This window comes from Scyliorhinus canicula, chromosome 16 (assembly GCF_902713615.1).
Source record: "Scyliorhinus canicula chromosome 16, sScyCan1.1, whole genome shotgun sequence".
In the NCBI taxonomy this organism is placed as follows: Eukaryota; Metazoa; Chordata; class Chondrichthyes; order Carcharhiniformes; family Scyliorhinidae; genus Scyliorhinus; species Scyliorhinus canicula.
The window spans coordinates 25,656,657-25,677,569 of NC_052161.1; the positions used below are offsets into that span (position 1 = coordinate 25,656,657).

A 20,913-nucleotide genomic window follows, 5' to 3' on the forward strand; every position below is an offset into this window, starting at 1 on the left:
ACGTGGGTTTGAGTAGGGTGATCATTGCTCGGCACAACATCGAGGGCCGAAGGGCCTGTTCTGTGCTGTACTGTTCTATCTATAGAGTGCAACAGGATGAACCTGCTGCACTTAAGCACATAAAATGGTTGAAAAAGGTCAGGGCTTGTTCAGAAGGAAGTGAGGTTTTAATAACATAATAAGTATAAATATTACAGTATAAATATTTCCCACTTTCTCTATCTGTTATCTTTGACAAAGAGACATGGGACTCGAAACGTTAGCTCTTTTCTCTCCCTACAGATGCTGCCAGACTTAGAACATAGAGCGGTACAGCACAGAACAGGCCCTTCGGCCCTCAATGTTGTGCCGAGCCATGATCACCCTACTCAAACCCACGTATCCACCCTATACCCGTAACCCAACAACCCCCCCCTTAACCTTACTTTTATTAGGACACTACGGGCAATTTAGCATGGCCAATCCACCTAACCCGCACATCTTTGGACTGTGGGAGGAAACCGGAGCACCCGGAGGAAACCCATGCACACAGGGGGAGGACGTGCAGACTCCACACAGACAGTGACCCAGCCGGGAATCGAACCTGGGACCCTGGAGCTGTGAAGCATTTATGCTAACCACCATGCTACCCTGCTGCCCCTGCTTGTTGAGATTTTCCAGCATTTTCTCTTTCGTTTCAGATTCCAGCATCCGCAGTAATTTGCTTTTAATAAGTGACAATCATTGCTGAACAGCCTCTCTGGTGCTGCGAAGTTTTCAAGTGTTGAGACTCATTCCCTCAAAGGAAAATTAGTATTGAACTCTCAAAAAGATTAAAATTATATATTTTTTTGCCTGGCTCTTCCTTAATCTTGCCTGCATTTCCAATCTTTGGTTTGCATTCTGTGCTGATTTAATTCGAATTTATATTTCCTGTTTTATACTTTTCAGTTTGGACTCCGCAAGGTTCAGTGGGCGTTCTTTAACCTGATTGGTTGAAGAACTGCACTGTTTCTTGCCTCATTTGTACATGCCAGAGATCCCTTGCAAAAGGCACCTGCTGGAACAGATGCCAGATTGGGGGAATTCTCCACTGGCGATCCTGTGCCAAGTCTGTGGGCAGCGGTCTGTGGGCAGCTGTCAGCGAGGTGAATGGTGAATACCAATTCCTTTATCACTGGGAACCAAATCCAGGCCCTTTTCATACGTCCTTTCAGATGGCAGGAATTGTCTATTTCCTGTTTGGAATCCTTTCAAATCTATTTTCAGCGATGCGCACTGGTAACTTTATTTGATTGTATACTCATTTGACAAGAAAAGTTTGTCTCAATTAGCCTTTTTCCCTTCATTTTCTTTCTCATTCATTTGCAGTCCTGGTTCTGTAATTCTCTCTCAAGCGCAAAAATATGTTTTCAAGCCTTTCAACCATTTCATAATTGGAAGATCTTCCACATTCTTTTTGTTTTACCAGAGGCAATCTCTGGGTGGCTTTGACAGCTACGATGGAGACAACCATCACTAGTCCACCACATCCTTCCAAATCCAGAGAATGCTATGTTCCAAGGACAAAAAAATCCTCTGAAAGGATTGCCAGTGCAAGATAAATTTCAGTCGGTGCTGTGAAATTGAAGCATGTAGCAATTGTGTGCATGGGCATAACAATGGTCTTGTGGTCTTCTGTTCTATTTTAGCTGGATTCATCAGAACGTTATTCAGGTGCGTCAGAGAGTGGGAACAGTACTGATGGTGGATCTGTGCATGATATCATGGAGACCAAGGATGGTAGGGCAAGCTCTTCCCGTCAATAGATGGAATTGGTTACATTTTTGGCTTTACAGTTTGGTTGTAAAACCTTGATTAGGTGGAGCACAGAGGAAACCATGGACATGATGTCTCGTCTCCTATCTTATTTTCCTTAACAGAAGGAAAGCTGAATGCTCTCTGTTAGAGATGTATAGTATTCCTCTCTGCTCTTTGCTTTATGTCCTGGCCTAGAGTACAACTCTATCTGCTATTGTTCGTTAATTAATGAGCCCAATGATTGGACATATAATTACAAATTAATAAGGCGCAGCACGGTGGTGCAATGGTTAGCATTGCTGCCTCACGGCAACGAGGTCCCAGGTTCGATCCCGGCTTTGGGTCGCTGTCCGTGTGGAGTTTGCACATTCTCCCCGTGTTTGAGTGGATTTCCCCCCACAATCCAAAGGTGTGCAGGGTAGGTGGATTGACCACGCTAAATTGTCCCTTAATTGGAAAAAATGAATTGGGTACTCTAAATTAAAAAATTTTTTTAAATGAATAAGGCAAATGATAAAAATGATTGGAATTGTACTCGTCCGTTTGCATCCCAGATTCTCCTGCGACTAACATCTGCTAGAACAAGGGAAGGCCATTTGGCCCATCGACCCTCTTCCTTCTGCAGACTATGTACGCACTGCTCTGTTGTTAATTTTATCCTGTTAAGTTTGTTGGAGGATGTACACCATTATTTCTTTCTCACCTGAAATTAAATAGATTCTCCGCCCCGCCGCGCCACATTTCTGTTTACCCTGCCAGCGGGATTCTTCGTTATGCCGGCTAGTCAATGGGGTTTCCCATTGTGGGGCAGCCCCATGCCGCCGGGAAACCCCCGGGCTGCCGGTAAAACGGAGCATCCGGCCAGCGGAGAATCCATAACTTTACAGGTTCCAATACCGAGCCTTGGTGGGTTGTGTTCCATTGATGATATATCCAGAATGGAACAGGATAGGAGCCAAAGTGTTCCTGGATCACCTCTACTTGTACTTTTTCCTAGAATTTAATCCCATTCTGTGGAAAGATGTATCCATTTTGCTTTTCTTAATCGAGTCATGTATTGGTTGGCTTGGAAGTCTGTACCATATGTTCACGACTAAATCCGAAAACATATTGTAACCTTTTGTCCGACTTAAGCCTCATTAATTTAATACTTTGGACCACTGTCCTGCACTTGCAGTCCAAGTTAAATAGCCTCCTTCCTTCTATATTATTCATGCCATTGAGTATTTTAATACTGGATCATGTTTTCTCTTAGACTTTTCCCGCCAATGAAAATAATTTGGTGCTGTAAGCCTTTCTCACAATTGAGTCTGTAAAAAGGAGAATCTATTTCCCTGACTGATTTGTCAATTGGCATTGTTTCTTTGTGCACTCATCTTTTAGATTTTGGGGATTTTTCTGATAGATTAATTATGATAGATTTTATGATGATCACTCATCGTCAACTCCAACAAACTCCGTATTCCCTACAGACCACCGTGTGCTTTTTTCCTGCCCAGTATAATGTTGTAATTTGAGTGAGAATCGGGGACCTCACAGAGAACCCGTCACTGTATTCCGGTTCACTGGAATATATGCCCATGTCACCATGTGATCTTTTGTCATTGCTAGGTAGATTGAGTATACACTATTAGGTGGAGGGTCATGATAACGGACGTATTCATTTAACAGTAAACCACTAATTGAACAGTATTCAGTACAGATAGTGTTTGTATGGTACTTGCAGTCTTCGCTGTTCTACTCCAAATGTCAAAGCAACTAATTCACGAATGGAGGTGGATGAAAGAGTTCATAGAATCATAGAATAATACAGCGCAGGGGGGAGGCCATTCAGCCCACTCTTTTTGTGTCAGTTCTTTGAAGAAGCTTTCCATTTAGCCGCACAGCTTGATCATTTCCTCATAGCCTCTGCAAACGTTTCCTTTTGAAGTCTGTATCCAATCCCCACTTGAAAGTTGTTATTGGATCTGCTTCCACCACCCTTTCAGGCAAAGCATTCCAGATCATGACAGATTGCTGCAAAAATAATTTTTTTCTCATCATCTGCATGGCAATTATTTTAATTTGTGACCTCTGGCCATGGGCTCTCCTGCCGGTAGAAAGAGTCTGTGTACTCCGTCTGACATTAGTGAGGAAAAATATCCGCATGACTCCTTACAGGAACGGAGGGGCTGGTTTAGCTCACTCGGCTAAATCGCTGGATTTAAAGCAGACCAAGCAGGCCAGCAGCACGGTTCGATTCCCGTACCAGCCTCCTGAACAGGCGCCGGAATGTAGCGACTAGGGGCTTTTCACAGTAACTTCATTGAAGCCTACTCGTGACAATAAGCGATTTTCATTTCATAGCTCCGTGGGAGACATTAAAAAGTCAAAATGAATTGTGACAGTTTTAACCCAAACATCATAGACAGGTAGCTCGGGGCCTGAGGGAACAAAACCTTTGAAAGTAGTGGGTGATGCGTGGCTCAAAGCAAATCTGGAACTGTTTTACTGAGATAGTGCCACCTCATTTTTCTTACATGTGTTAAATTTCTTCCACAGTATGTAAGTACAAAATCTGGTTTAAACACTCGCTATTTTCAACACAATAGCATTACTTTCAGATATGGAACAGAGAACGGCATCAAAGGAACCCTCGTGCCCACTGATTCAGACAGACAGCTCCTCTTCATCTGTGTTTTTAACATTTGCAAATTCTGAAGTAAGACAGACTAGAGGAAAATAACAGTACCGTATTTAGTTGATTTTTGTTTCAATATCAATCCATATTTCTGCTTTGAATTTCATTAAATGTTGAGGGTTTTTTTTAGGATTTTTGATATGCTGTTCCAATACACCATTGACACCTACCTAACTTTGTGAAAAATGTCCATTGCAGTGCTGTCCAGAAAAAGCAGGACAAATCCAGCCTGGCCAATGGCTACCCTTTAAGCTTACTCTCAATCATCAGCAGAGTGATGGAATAAGTCATCGACAGTCTTATGAAGCGTTGCTGACTCACCGCTAACCTTGCTCACCGAAGCAGATTTTAAATTCTACTAAGGCTTCCTGGCTCTGCTTTAGTCCAAAGATGACAAAAGAGTGAACGTAAGAACATTCTTACATTCAGATCATACGGCCCATCCCACCTGCTCCACCATTGATCAAGGCTGATATTAGGTTTCAACTCCCTTTTCTGCCCATTCCCTCGATTCCCAGAGAGATTGAAAACCTGTTCATCTCAGCCTTAAATATATTCGATGGCGGCGCACTCGCAAATCTCTGAGGTAGAAAATTCCAAAGATTCACAATTCTTTGAGTGAAGAAAGTTCTCCTCATCTCAGGCCTAAATGATCAAATGATTGGCCTCTTTTCCTGAAACAGGTTGTGCCCTGTTGTTCTAGATTCCCTAGCCAGGGAAAACAATGGCTCAGATTTTCAGAGTCAGAATGACTCTGGAGCTAGTACGAAATAGTGGGCGGAATGAGAATCGGGATATCTATGCCCATTTCCTAACCGCAACCCCCGCTTCCCCCCACCACTCCACAATTTCCGCTTCCCAGGTGTGGTGAATGTATAGTACTAGTAATTCACCAGTGTATTAGTGTCATGTTCTGCCATTGTGTGGCTTCACCCACAGGGGGAGATGTTGGGGCATGTACGGGCTCCACCCATGGCTCCTCCCCTTGAAAGGAAGTATAAAGAGCAGTTGACCTGTAGGCGGTCCACAGTATTGTACTAGTCGCAGGCAGGCTCTGTTCTAAGCTGATTAAAACCTCGGTTTGCTTCTACTCATGTCTTTGAGTGAATTGATGGTCGCATCACCAGGGTAAGGGTAGACAGCCATCTCCATTGCAGGGGATATACACTTCCTAGTCGACACAATTTTCATGGATTCGGGCCAGAAATCTGGATGGCTTGTGATATACGGCCTCTCAGAGGTTGTGAACTTCTTATTTTAAAAAAAAACTGTTGTTCCTACAACCCTATGAAAGTGTCATTCAAACAGCTAAGAATGAATTAGAGGTTCTGCATGTGGTTCTGGTCTGTTACATGGCGATAATTGTTGAGATTGCTGGATTAACATTTTTTAAGTGGTTATAATAAGTGGTTATTTCTGTGAACTCTTTGTCAATGTTTCAATGTTCATTAGCACAAGACTAAGAGGTGTGAAGTATTTGAAGCCTCGTATTTCTACTTTAACGGTCTGTCTGATTGGGTGAACAGGAATAGAAGGGCCATAGTTTCGCATGAATTGGCATGGGGTCTATGGGGGGGATGGGAGTGAGGCGGCATGGGGATGGGGATGAGAAAGCATGGGGATTGGGATGGGGCTAAGGGTTGTGAGCGGTAAGGGATAGAGGACCGAACAGCTTTAAAGTCCCAAATAATTTAAGCATATCTTCTAACCAGGCCGCCTCCGCACTTGGTCACCCTTGTGGCTGCCTTTGCTCTGCTTCCAGCGTTGGTGGGGCCAACACCATCCTGCAATTGTGCCCCTCCCAATCCAAAGTTGGGAAACAACTTAACTCAAGCTATCAAGCTACCTTAGTAGTGAAAATCCAGCCCTGTGTCTCTCTACCTCATCTTCCAGTTCACAACAGTCAACTCGCTCCAAATTCACAGAGGCTCTTTACCTCTGCCTGGTTTTGAGCACGAATGTGAAGGAAAGACTGAGCGGGTTTCCTCACTATCCACAGCAGCTTTATGGAAAGAAAAATTCAATAAGCCGAAAAAATGAACACATTTTCTATCAATTGAAAAGGAAAACCTCCTTCCCCTTTCTATTCTGAGCTTGTCAAATTGAAAGAGATGGGGCTGGATTCTCCGTTTCAGCGGCTGGGTGCCGGCTCAAACGGAGAATTCCCGGGCGTTTTACGACCCACGTGATTGGCGGTGAACCCTCGCCGATTCCGGGACCAGTGAGGGGATAGCAGCGGCGCCGGATGAAACTCACGGCTCCCATGCCGAAAACGACCAGAGAATGTCCGGGTCCCTGCATCCGCTTGGCGACGACCTGCAGCAGTCGCGCTGTACAACATTGTACCGGCCGTGCGCGGACCTGGTCCGCCATCTGCGACCCCACAGGCCACCCCCTGGCCACCCTCCACCAGTCCCCCCAGCCCTCGCGGAAGCCCCACCCCCCACCGACCAGTAGCCGAGGGGTCCGCAGCAGCCATGCCGTGTTCCCAACCGCTGAGACCATACGGCCCCCGCGCAACCGGGAACTCAGCCCATCGGGGGTGGAGCATCACGGGAGAACCTGCCGATGACGCGTTAACGCCGTTGCAACAGCGTGCGGCATGATTATGCCACGTCCGAGGGGCAGAGCATGACTGGCAGGAGTCAACCTGTGCTGGCCCCAATTTGGGCATTGGAGTGGATTCTCCATCCAATCTCCGATTACAATATCGGCGTCAGGCAAAGGAGAATCCTTCCCCTTCTTTTTCTTGACTTGAACCATCACTACCAATTCAATTTCTCTTCTGTAAATTACTAAAAAATAGGTTGCAAAATAAAAACTGGTAACAGATGCCTCTCTCCTTTATGGTAGTGGTTCAAGAAAGCAGCTCACTACCCCCCTTCTCAAGGGCAATTAGGGATGGGCAATGAATGTTGGCCTAACCAGCGATGCCCACATCCTTTGAATGAATCTTTTAAAAACCTGTGATAGGCGGAACGGTAGCACAGTGTTTAGCACTATTGCTTCACAGCTCCAGGGCCCCAGGTTCGATTCCGGCTTGGGTCACTGCCTGTGCGGAGTTTGTACATTCTCCCCGTGTCTGCGTGGGTTTCCTCCGGGTGCTCCGGTTTCCTCCCACAGTCCAATGATGTGCGAGTTAGGTGGATTGGCCATGATAAATTTCCCTTAGTGTCCAAATAGATTAGGTGGGGTTACTGGGTTACGGGGATAGAGTGGCGACATGGGCTTAAGTGGGGCGCTCTTTACAAGGGCCGGTGCGGACTTTATGGGCTGAATGGCCTCCTTCTGCACTGTAAATTCTATGACTATGGTGCTGAACTAAAACGGAGAGGTCATGAGTTCAAATACCACCATGGTAAGTCTAACATTGAATTCAGTAAATCTGGGCCGGGATTCTCCCAGCCTCCGTGCCGCATCTTTTTTTTTGTTTCTAGTAGTGATGATGCAGATCCACGCATTACTTTAGCATTGGTGCACATTGCTGCTGATTCTTTCCAGAATTTTCCACTGTTACTCCAGATTTCCAGCCACCCACAATCTTTCGCATTGTGTTGTCGCGCTTGTTCTTTGTGGGATTTGGGTGGAAGATTCAATGACATGCATCCCTCATGTTCAATAAGCTAGATATGTGTGGCCGTTTGAGAAAGGCAGGGATACCGTGGAAACGGAAATGATAACAAGATCTTGGGACACGTGTATGACTAAATTGCCTTTGGCGTTTTCTTTTCCGCACAGTGAAAAAGAAATCCAGCATTGGGGACCTTAAAACTGCTGGTCTGAAGCTGAGTAGCTTTATGAATCTTGGGAAAAAGAAGCCAATATCTGTGGAGATTCCCATCAACAATAAGAAGAACGTTGAAGCATCAGGTCAGTTCATTAAGTTAATTTCCCAGCGTTAAAGTTGGTGTTTTGTAGAATGTAGAGTTGCTGCCACCATGTGGCAGTTTATGGTAATTAACTATCAGAAGAACCCCAGGCACGGCTTCAAGCTGGCACTGTATTACTGATTGTAAACGGTGTTATAGATTGAGCATAGAATGCATTATTGTCAGGCAGCTAACATGTGTTTCATGGTGTTTTGCACTAGTGTGTTAAGTCAATAGGCTGTACTGTGAGTTGGACTACTGCCTCAAGCTATGTTTGTGGCAATAACAGGAACTGCACAATAAGCATCTGAGGGGAAAAGGTAGATTATTGCTTCAGACAAAATCCACCATCACAATCTGAAATGTCAGCCCACTTTCCTTTTTCAGATGCACATTTCCAATGTTTTATTGTTTATATTACATTGCTGATGTTTCTTTACATAACAATTTTAGGGACAGAATACTCAAGGTGACAATGCCATAATTGTCGCCCAAGTCAATGTTTTACATTATACTTGTGCATGGGCTAAATTATCACCCTGGACCTCCATGTAGGAATAGGAATATAAGAAGACACTGAGCAAGAAGAAGATTTAGCTCTTCTCATACACCATGGGCTGGATTCTCCGCTGGCAGAATTCTCCGTTGTGCCAGCAGTGCGCCCAAGCCCGCAGGTTTTCCGGCAGGAAAGGAGAATCCCGTTGCCGACGCGGACGGCAGTGCAGGGCCACGTATCGGCGCCGGCAATGCGCGGAGCACTCCGGCGCCATGCTGGCCCCCTGTGGGCCACGGAGTCGCTGGGCCAGGAGACCCATTGACGGCGACGTGAAACACTCTGATGTTGCAGAACCCCGGCCCATATTCCTTCCACAACCTGGGAGCTCCCCGCCAAGCCTCTCACCCCTCCCCCCACTTGAAAATATTTCGCCCTTCCTTCACCGTCCGCTGGGTCAGAATCCTGGAACTCCCTCGCTAACAGCACGGTGGGTGTGCCGACACCACATGGATGGCAACGGTTCAAGAATTCTGCTCACCACCACCTTCTTGAGGGCAATAAGGGCTGGGCCGTATATGCAGGCCCAGCCAGCGACGCCCACATCTTTTGAATGAATAAAAAAAATGTAATTTCCTGCACTTGCGATGAAAGAGAAAATAGCAATGCCAAGTGATCAGCATGATGTGCCCACAAGGGTGGAATGATGTGGCCATTAGAGAGGTTTTCCATTGTGCAGATGCAAGGTAACACTATCAAAAATAAACAGCCAGTCTCAATGCCAACTGGGCAAAATAGCGCTTGTAGAGAGGCCTGCAGTTATGTTTCTATATATATATCTGTGATGAGAACAATTTGTACAGACTTGCATTCTTCTTTTGACAGGGTATTTGAACGTGTTCATGAACAGCCAGTGGCGTACACGTTGGTGCCAGGTTAAAAATGGACTTATTCACTTCTACCAGGACAAGAGCAAAAACAAAGCTGTTCAAAATCCTCTGAGCCTGGAAGGCTGTGAGGTTGTACCTGATGCTACCCCAGAACATTTATATTCCTTCCGCATTCTGCAGGATGGCGAGGAGGTAGCTTCTTTAGAGGTAACTTTAACCCTACCTAGCCATTGTTACTGTCTGTCTCAGTCTAGCTCACAGTGAATGCTACCTGTGAAGGTTTGGTGAATTCTAATTTTGAGTTTAAAGTGGTGTGGAAATGAAATTCACATTTTAACCAAAGCTACCAAAACGGTTATAGAGTCGTTTCACCTATGCTACCAATCATGGATAAGACCTGCTGTCCTTTGGGTTTGTCAGCTTCTGCCCAGATGGAATAGAATCCCTACAAAATCCCTACAGTGCAGAAGAAGGCCATTTGGCCCCTCGAGTCTGCACCGACCCTCTGAAAGAGCAACCTACCTGGGCCCAATCCTTATACCCGTAACCCCACCTAGGGACAATTGAGCATATCCAATCAACCTATCTTGCACATCTTTGGACCGTGGGAGGGCACACAGAGGAAACCCATGCAGACAGGGAGCGAATGAGCAAACTCCGTACACAGTCACCCGAGGTCGAAATTGAACCCGGGTCTCTAGCACTGTGAGGCAGCAGTGCTAACTACTGAGCAACCTTCCCATTGACATACCGATGTACATTAGGTAAAAACACCAGCCAACCTTGTCCTTTCCAGCATACCATCAAGGATCAATTAGATATTCACCATGGGGTTACGCTCTTTCACGTTATCCAAATGTCCAGTACCAAACTTAAGGTTAAATACATCTGCCTTTTCATTTCTCTTCTCCCTCTAAAATACGACTGAAAACACATTGTAAACGGACTATATCGATTCTCCAGGGGCAGGCAGTTCCAAGGACACTGAGGAAAGTGACATGGACAGCACATGGCCCTTACTGTTCCCAGGAAATTAACATACATCAGAAGCAACAATGACTCACCCATCATTTTAGCCATTTACTTATCCTTTATTTTGAGTCTGTGAAATTCCTTGGTACATTGTCTACAATGAAGGTAGCTATATAAATACAAATTTTATGGTTGCAGATTTTTATTTTGCATTTCTTATCTCCTGTCTTACTTCTACACAGTTGTTGGTATATTTAATATTATTTTCAAGACTTATTGCCAATCAGACACTCTTCTAAAGGTACTCCTAAGTTTTGCATCAGGGATTAAAAGACATAAGAATTTATAGTAGAGACCGTTGATGGGGCATATTAAATATTTTAATATTTTATGCACATAAATATTCATGTTATCAAATAAAAACAGATCTGTCTCAAACCCTTTCTTGTATGTGTTTTGTGGGTGAGCGCAATTTCTGGAGGAGTATTTAGACTTGACCCTCATTAAGTCTTGTTGTGGAGTATCTAAAGACACTCGGCACAGAGACAGCTGGAGGTAAGTCAGGCAGCAGTTTATTCAATACAAGTATGGATGGCATACAGCCGATAGCATCCTCAGATTGCTGCAACAGGCTGCTCAATGTTACAGGTTTCCTTCATGTATTTATACCATTCTTGTGATAATTCATCATTCACTCACATTGTTCTCATCTCGTATCTCTAATCCTGTACCTCCGCGATTGCAGATGACATCGCAAAATAAATCACAGAATGACCTGACCTTTAGTACAAACAACACAGCAGTTTATTTAAAAACACAAACTTGCCTTATAAAGCCTGATGATTTACCACATTGTCCAGTCATTCAGTTATTTTAGCTTGACCCTGGTCAAGCAACAGCTTATCACAGTTTGACCTATTGATCAGTCAGCGGCCTACCCTAGCCTGACCAAAAGGTCACATTGCTGACTACACTTACTCCAGTGATCCTTTTTGTTGCAAGCACCTTTAAATCTTGTACCAGCAATTTGATCAAGCCCGAGTATTCTGGGGTGCAGTACTTCAGTATAAAGTCCATTCCTGCCAAAGGTGGTCTGAGCTGAGTGGTCATAAAGAAGAGATGTTAGCGAAAGTAGGCAACAACAAAAAATAGAAAATTAGATATGATGGAAGTATTCTATTTCTTATTTTGCAGGCTAAGTCTTCAGAAGAGATGGGTTACTGGCTGGGCCTTCTGCTGGCAGAATCAGGATCTAAGACAGACCCTGAAGAGTTCACTTATGACTATGTGGATGCCGACCGAGTGTCTTGTATTGTGCATGCAGCTAAACATTCTTTATAGTAAGTCACATTTCTGTTTGAAAGCGCATTTTTTTTGCAACACACAGCTGGTCTATTGGATGAAGTAACATCTCATGTAGAAATAGGTGTTCAGTTATCTGCATTGGCTTAAGTGAGTAACATTATTCCACGAAGGCTGTAAGCCTTCTTAATGTTATCTAAAATGTTGGGATTCTCTAGAAAGATCTTGGGCGTGATTCTACCCGGCGGGGCAGGGGGCCCCGGCGCCGAGGAGTGGCGTGAACCACTCCGGTGTCGGGCCTCCCCAAATGTGCGGAATCCTCCGCACCTTCAGAGGCTAGGCCGGCCCCGGAGTGGTTTGCGCAGCGCCGGCCGGCAGGAAAGGGGATTGGCGCCACGTCAACCGGCGTCGAAGGGCCTCCGCCGGCCGGCATGAGTTGCCGCATGCGCGGGAGAGCAGGCGTGTGCTGCCGTTATCCCAGCACATCCGCAGTGGGGTTCGTCTCTGCACCGGCAATGGCGGACCGGTACAGCTGCCGGTGCGGACGAATAGAGTGCCCCCACGGCACAGGCCCCCCCATGGATCGGTGGGCCCCGATCGTGGGCCAAGCCACCGTGGGGGCACCTCCCGGGGCCAGATCCCCTGCGTCCCCCCCGAGGACCCTGCAGGCCGCCCGCACAGCCAGGTCCCGCCGGCAAATACCTGGTGTAACAAACGGCAGCAGGACTGGCCGAAAACGGGCGGCCACTCGGCCCATCGCGGGTCAGAGAATCGCCGAGGGGGCAGCTGCCAGTGGCCGCCGACTGGCGCGGCGCGATTCCCACCCCTGCCAAATCCCCGGTGCCAGAGAATTCGGCAGCCGGCGGGGGCGGAATTCACTCCGCTCCCCCCCGGCGATTCTCCGACCCAGCGGTGGGGGGGGGTTTGGAGAATCCCGTCCCTTGTGTTTGAAAAGCAAAATTACTGAAAAAACATTAGAATTTCTCATGGTGTTAAGTATGTGGTTAGGCTGATTGGGGGGGGGGGGGGGGGGGGGGGGGGTGCGAGGAAGCATGTCCCATGTCTACCTCAGCCAGAACGGAAATTGAACCCGTGCTGGTGCAGTTATTCTAAACCAAGCACTCGTCAACAAAGAACAATACAGCACGGAACAGGCCCTTCGGCCCTTCAACCCTGTGCTGGTCATGATATCAACCTTTGCCAAAACCCTCAGCACTTCCTTGTGCCGTATCCCTCTGTACCTATCCTATCCACAAATTTGTCAAGATGCCTTCTGAACGCCATTAATGTATCTGCTTCCACAACCTCCCCTGGCAGCGCGTTCCAGGCACTCACCACCCTCTGCGTAAAAAAACCTGCCTCGCACATCTCCTCTAAACTTTGCCCCATAGAACTTAAACCTATGCCCCCGTTGACTGACCTCTCCACCCTGGGAAAGACTGCCTGCCCATCCACTCTATCCATGCCCCTCATAATCTTGTAAACCTTTATCAGGTCATCCCTCAACCTCCGTCATTCTAATGAAAACAGTCCGAGTCTGTTCAGCCTCTCCATAGAGCTAACACCCTCCAGACCAGGCAACATCCTGGTAAACCTCATCTAGTCAACTGAGCTAACTAGCTTCCACTGAACTCATAAGTAAAGGAGGCAAAGATATGTATGAACATTAGCACATTAGGATACATTATAGCAACTGTTTCTTTACCATTTTTCTTACCCTCCAGTTTACTGCAACGAAGGTACTCAGAGCCAAACACATACATTGACGATTTACCTGTGGTACAGAATGAATCAGATGACCTGTATGACGATGTGGACGTACCTGAACCTCTGGTAGGAACAGCTTTATTTTTTCTTCTAACGGGGTGTGAAGAATGCAGAAGTGCCCATTTTTAATCAAAGAGTTTGCGCAGTCCAGAAACAGTCATTTTCATTTATTTCGTAAGGAAAGGGAGTTTAACCAATATATAATTTCTGGGGTCACTACTTTGGGCAGAATCAAGGGTTCTAGTGCAAGTTGTACCAAAGATCCTCCTCTGACACAGCATAGTTTGAGATCCACCCACTACGGTCGGATTAGGGGTGGGCAATAAATGCTGGCCTAGCCAGCGACACCCACATTTTATGAATGAATTTTAAAAAGCCAAATTGGGATTACTAAAGTTCTCTCCCAGTCTGTTCAATATCAGCGATTAGCTCTGATCATCATCCATTCATCTCTACTTTTTCAGATTACTTCTTCGGGTTAAAGGGATATGGGGGCAGGTAGGGAGGTGGCTTTGAGACCAGGAAGAGATCAGCCATGATCTGATTGAATGGCGGAATAGGCTCAAAGGACTGAATTGCCTACTTACTGCTCCTAATTCCTATGTTCCTATGATGAGATGTGTTTTTCCCCCAAAAGCTTCAATTGCATATTGCCCAACGCAAAATCCACCATAAACTAGCACAATTGGGCAGGGTTTTGTGACCTGATTTTTAAAAAAATTCCTGGATGTATTTCAGAGTGGTAACTTGGAATAGATGAAACTGAGTTTATCGTGCAGAAATAAACTTTTTAATTCATAGTGTCAGTCTGCCACTTGTGAATAACCTGCTCTTAAAATGACTGAAAATGATTTTAAAAAAATAGACGCAAAACTATTTTCTAGGAGTATCTGCTCTGCTCAATTGGAAGCATTCTTGTCTCTGACTCACAAGGTTGAGGCACAAAATCCAAGGTTGACAGTGTCGGACCCCGAGGAGCTGTCTTTTCGAACAGATTATTAAACCAAGGCTCTATCTGTCTACTTGGGTGGTTGTATGAGATCCATGAACTAAGGAAGAAGCGCATGGGGAGTTATCCCTGGTGTCCCAGCTAATATTTATGCCTCAATCAACTGCACAGAAAAACAGATGATCTGGTCATTATCACATTGCTACTTTCTGTGTGTAACTTGCAACAGTGACTACACTTCGAACTATTTCCATTGGCTGTAAAACACTTTGATACATTTGGGGCCATGAAAAGTGCCACATAAATGCAAGTCTATTCAATTGTGTGTTCTTGTAAAATTAAATAACACATACAAAACTTTTTCAAAAGCGTCCTTGTTCCCAAAAAGGCCCAGTTTCATTTTAAGAGCCTCCGAAAGGGTTTGGAATGAGTGTAATTAGCATAAACTCCAAATAGTGATCACTTTACCCTGGGGCTGTGACATCTTTGTGGGCTTCTGACACTTTGGGTTGGATTTTCACCCCCCCCCCCACGCACACACACACACACACACACCTCCCCCGCAGCGGTGGAGCCAGCTCGGCATTGACCGATTTTCCAGTACCGCCGCTATCAATGGGGTTTCCTGTTGTTCACACCCTCCACCGGCAGGAAACCCGCGGTGGGGGAGTCACCGTCAGCGGGCTAGGACGATCCAGTTGGCAGGAAGGGCCAGAAAATCCTGTCAATGTTTTTTAAATGAATGTAAAGTATCATGGAAACCTGAGGTGTGCTAAAGGCAATTTGTACTTAAAATATAATGACTTTTTTGGTTGGTTGAAGCGATTTCAGAAGCATTGGACCAAGGGCGGCACAGTAGCACAGTGGTTAGCACTGTTGCTTCACAGCACCAGGGTCCCAGGTTCAATTCCCGGCTTGGGTCACTGTCTGTGTGGAGTCTGCACGTTCTCCCTGTGCTTGCCTGGGTTTCCTCAGGGTGCTCTAGTTTCCTCCCACAAGTACCAAAACACGTGCTGTTAGATCATTTGGACATTCTGAATTCTCCCTCTGTGTACCCGAACAGGCGCTGGAATGTGGCGACTAGGGGCTTTTCACAGTAACTTCATTGCAGTGTTAATATAAGTCTACTTGTGACAATAAAGATTATTATTGGAAAACAAAATTGTACAATTGAAGAGAAAATCCAAGCTCCATTGCACACAAGGTTTGTGTCGAACAGTGTGACCTTATTTCAACACTATGTAATAATGAAAAATATTGCAATAGCTTGCACAAGAAATATGTAATATCCATTTGTTTTAGCAATGTGAAAGCATATCTGCTTTGTGAGTAGGTTTATTAATGTGAAAATAGGGATTGGCACACTGTTTCAACATAATTCATTGTGCCAGACAGCCCTGTCTCGGACCGACTCACTCCTTCACGCCCAATAAAGTGGTCCACCAAAATCCAGCAATTACAGTTATATGAGGCTTGAGAGCCGGAGGAACATCATGGCTCTGATTTTGTGGTTGTAGTGATTAAATTGACCATCACTTCTGATGGCCACACATGCATAGTTAAATGCAGAAATTCAGAAACGAGTGTTGCTATTTCCCTGCTCCTACATGCGTGAAGTCCCGACAGCCAGAAATCCTGACTTGACAAAAAAACTGTTGTGCTCTAATCTTGCTGTAAAAATCTTCCAAAACTTTTGTTTCTCTTGACTGAGATGTAACTGGGTTTTTAATGCCACACTGAGTCATAATTATTGATGAACAACCTCTCTGACCCTTAAAAAACTAATTTTCCATAACAATGCCTCTATCAATGTCCACCTGCCAACCAATCAGCGCACTCTTCTCATACAGTATACATTTGCTGATTTCCCTTGCACGGTATTCTTGCCAATGCCCTGATGAGTACAAGGTGAAAAGCTTCGACAAAAATGTATTTTTTATCAATATTGTTAAAATAATTATTTGAAAGAATTTGTTTATTATATTTTAGTTTCTGTGTTAATCCATGTGAACATCGTAATTTTTATCTTGCTCACTGTAAAGTGATCAAAAAGTGAAGGTGAGTCAGTGCATTTTATTTCCTGATTTGCTGTTTGTGTGAATTCTCCAATGGCACTGGCTGTTTTGCATGCTTGATAACATTACTGTTTCTGGATGCCAGAGATCCCCTGTAGCTGGCTCCATGAAATTAATGTGAATGAAATCCCGGCTCATAACTGTATACTCACACCATCATCAGGATTTAGGACTGTATCAGGTTCATATCGGCATGTATTAGAAAATTAGATTGGATTAGAGTTGACTCTGGCTCTGAACAGCAGGAACCCACTAATCATTGCCTAAAGGCTAAGTTGGAAATACCTATTGTTAATGATTCCTTTTTACTGAATATGGCCATGTGTTCTGTTTTTACACAGGATGATAAAGCTAATGAGGAACAGTGCTATGGGGAAGATCAAACAAGGGTTTATTTGGACCTAACTCCAGTAAAATCATTCCTTCATTCTAGTAACAACAAATTGGCCTCTAACACACAACCAAATGCATCAAACTCTGAGAATGGAAGAGAAACTTCAAATCTTTTGCAAATGAATGACAAGGACGCCACTAGTGATTCTGATTCTGGAATCACTGCAAAACCTTTGGAGTCTGGTATTAAGGTGAATTACCCTTATGCAATATCTATTAAATTTGATACATGGGGAGAATGTATCATTCAAAAACTTTCTAGCCATCATTGGGTCGTCACCAAGAACCAGAGTCTGGCTTCTCAGTGCAAAAGGGATACGCCCTCGCAAATAACTGGTGACCCCCTTCAGCCTCCTGATCATGTGAAGGGCAACAATGAATGAAATCCAATGCTGTCACCAGCAATATCATGGAGCAAACAATCATTGTTCTCAAACACCACTTTTCCTGCACCACTTTGCTGGAGCATGTCTCCAAGTGTGTGGCAGTCTGTTGTGTCCTCCACAACCTCGCTATCACGAGGACACAGTCATTGCCACCAGGTATACGGAGGACACTTCAGCAGGTGGAGAAACAGGAGGCGGCCTTGAGGATAGGATGAGATTACCCTGGATGGGAGTGCCTGCTGAGACTCCAGTTCCCTAAGGACATCACTCCCTCACCACCACTGCTCCACTATTCCCCACCTATCCATCCAGCTGTGATGCTCCGTCATGGCGTCCTCTTGGCCAAAGTCTCCTGCAATAGAAGCAACCAACAAAATTCTTTCCATAACAACTTTATCCAATAACATAATTCAAGAATACAAAACAGATTTATTCTCCCTGTGCATCCCATTAGTGTCTGTCTTGAGGGTGCTTTTGTCTCATTGTCCATACGCAATGGTGCCCCATTGACCGCTGTGCCTCGAGAGACTGCAGATGAACTTTCAGGATGTCCTATGGCAGCTTTGGGCTTTGAAGGCCAAATAATTGTTAATGATAGGTAGTTCCGTGATATAGGCTCAAGCATACTGGCAATCAGATTGAAACGACATTGAGCATAGATCTTTACAGCCACAAAACAACATAGGTGGCAGCAGTGTGGGCTAGCTAAGAAACACCAGAAGTAGCATTGGTGGAGTGGCAGTATTGGGCCAAGTCCTGAGAGAAAACAAAGGCTTGTGCTGCACACAGCGCTCTCCTGGGGCAATACCACAACCCTAGAAATCTGTTGGAGTACAGATTGTTGGACTACTGTGTGAGCCTTCATGCCCTACTGAGCTCCACTGAGAGCCTCAGCCAGGACTTGGACGATACCAAGCCTGATTCCCATGCCTTCCGTTTGAACTTCTACTGCAGCCTTGAGATATGGAGTGGCTCCTGCAGGGGAAGCTGAGATATCGTCCTTCAGCTCAGATACTGGTATGTCCCATAACATAGCTTAGAGTCAGGATTCACACATGATCAGTCACCTGACAAGGATGGGCAGCAGTCAGGCCGGAGAGAGAGGACAGTTTGTCCATCGGCTCCATGGAGGACGAGATTGAAGATTAGTTTTACTACAATGGAATCAGATGAGGACTTTAATGGGCCGGCTGTCAGGAGATGACTGATGAGGATGTTTGTTGCATTACCAGGTCTACCAGACAGCCTACTGTCATTGCCTAGAAGCATGGAACCCCCATGCTTTCCAGCTTGGAGGTGGAGGCCAACCTCAGGTGGGATTCTCCGGCCTTCCTGCCATGTGTTTCTTGGCAGCGCAGTTCTCTCTGCTCCCACCGCTCTCAATGGGAGTTCCCATTTAAGCCACACCCACACTGCCGGGAAACCTATGGCAGGGATGCACTCCGGTGGGAGCAGAGAATCCCGTCGCCAGCCAGTGAACGAGGAATTCTGGCCCTCACGGGGCAGCACATGTGGGCCAAGCCATCTGGTGGCCTTGAATCATCTCACACCGTTCCCTTAATGACTGAATGATAGAGTTAGGAGGGGTTTTTGGTTACGCGGATAGGGTGGAAGTGAGGGCTTAAATAGGTCGGTGCAGACTCGATGGGCTGAATGGCCTCCTTCTGCACTGTATGTTCTATGTTCTATGATACGGAACTAAAGGAGATCATTTGTACCATCATGCATGTGTTAGTTCTTTGCTGCAACTATCCAATAAATCTCACTCCCCTGCCCTTTCACCATTGCCATTGACATTTGTTAGTGCCTTCATGTCTTTATCCATTCTTCTTTGAATGACTCCCATCACCCTTGCAAGTGGGGCAGTCCAGGTCATAATAACCAGGAATGTCAAAATATGTTTCCTCACCTTACCGCTGTTTTTTTGCCATTCACCTTAAATCTTCTATCCTTAAAGAAATACAAACCATGCAACTTGTCTTCATGATATGACCGTTTTTACTCGGGTATCATTCTGCTTAATCCCCATTTTCCCTTCAAGATCTGTCTGGGTATTATATTAGCCTAGTGGCTGTAAATATTTGCAGCTAACTTTGCATCAATCCGATTTGTGGCAAGCTTGAGCCCACATTGCGGAACTACCCCTTATCAGCAATTGTTTGGCAACTTTACTCAAAGATGCCACAGGATGACTGGGATGATACTGCAGAAATGGTTATTGTCCTAATTGTGGGATTGAGTCATATTGACCGAGCAGAATGAATCACATTATACATAAGGGCATTATACATAAGGACATAAGCACGTACTGAAGAGGATTATCAAGCATTCTCACATTGGTTGCGCAGCATTGTTACATTTGCAGCCTCATTAGCTCTCATCCCAAAGGGCACAGATTACCAGAGAAAGATTAAACAGAAATCTATTTTCTATGGACGTACTGTGTAGTGTTATTTGTGTGTGTGTGTGTGTGTTGGGGGGAGGGGGGTTGGATTAGCGCACTGGGAGGATAGCGCACCAAGACAGAAGGTAACAAGATGTATATAAAAGAATCCCACATACTATACACATCAAACACAAAATGCAACTGTGTATAAAATTGAAAATGCTAATAAAATTATTATTTTTTAAAATTAAGCATTTTGTACAATTCTCCATGTGTGGGAAAGAAATGTGGTAATCCGCAATTTTTTAAATTTTTCTGAAACCCAGATACCTCAAGCGAAAGCAGAGTTTGAAGAAAACTCTTCAAAGACTTGCAGTGTTCAGAAAGTGGTGATGCCTTGTACTGATCAGAGTAAAAATGGCGCACAAGCGAATAATCAGCCAGCGAAGACAGCCATGGAGTGTGTTGAAAAGCAGAAGCTAAGTGCAACAGGTGAACGTTGAATCTCGCTCAATGTGAGATTACTGTGAATCCGACGCCACAGCGCATTCCAGTTTGAATCTGTTTGCTATTATAGCTGCGGTTTAGGAAGCGGGTGTAAATGTACATCAATGCAAACGGGTCCAGATTGGAACAGGTTTGAATGGACTGAGATGAGGGAGCAATTTCTTCATTCAGGGTTGTGAATTTGTGAATCTTTGGAACTCTCCTCAGGATTCTTAGTCACTGAGTATCTTCAAAGCTGTGATTGGTAGATTTTTGGACTCGATAAGGAAATCCAGGGATAGGGAGGTCAGCTGGGAAAGTAAAGTCGAGGTATGAAATCGACACGATTGAATGGTAGGGCGTGCAGACTCGACAGGTGGCATGGCCCATTCCTGACCCTATTCACTTTGCTCTTATGCTATCTGCTTATGTGCTGTCACCTAAAAAATCGGATCAGATCCGGAATAAGGTAGGATTTCAGTGCAG

At 45.2% G+C, this 20,913-nt stretch overlaps 1 protein-coding gene across 4 annotated transcripts in view; it reads left to right on the forward strand.

Moving 5' to 3' along the window:
- afap1l2 (actin filament associated protein 1-like 2) overlaps positions 1 to 20,913 on the forward strand; it is a 251,042-nt gene that overhangs the window by 210,435 nt on the left and 19,694 nt on the right. For 3 of the 4 annotated variants that reach the window (XM_038822029.1, XM_038822030.1, XM_038822032.1), the window contains exons 9-15: positions 1,671 to 1,761; positions 8,198 to 8,329; positions 9,707 to 9,918; positions 11,878 to 12,023; positions 13,710 to 13,818; positions 17,118 to 17,360; positions 20,268 to 20,433. In XM_038822029.1, the coding sequence (XP_038677957.1) occupies positions 1,671 to 1,761; positions 8,198 to 8,329; positions 9,707 to 9,918; positions 11,878 to 12,023; positions 13,710 to 13,818; positions 17,118 to 17,360; positions 20,268 to 20,433 (1,099 nt within the window). The remainder of the gene's footprint in view (positions 1 to 1,670; positions 1,762 to 8,197; positions 8,330 to 9,706; positions 9,919 to 11,877; positions 12,024 to 13,709; positions 13,819 to 17,117; positions 17,361 to 20,267; positions 20,434 to 20,913) is intronic. The other variant, XM_038822031.1, reaches the window with a different exon arrangement.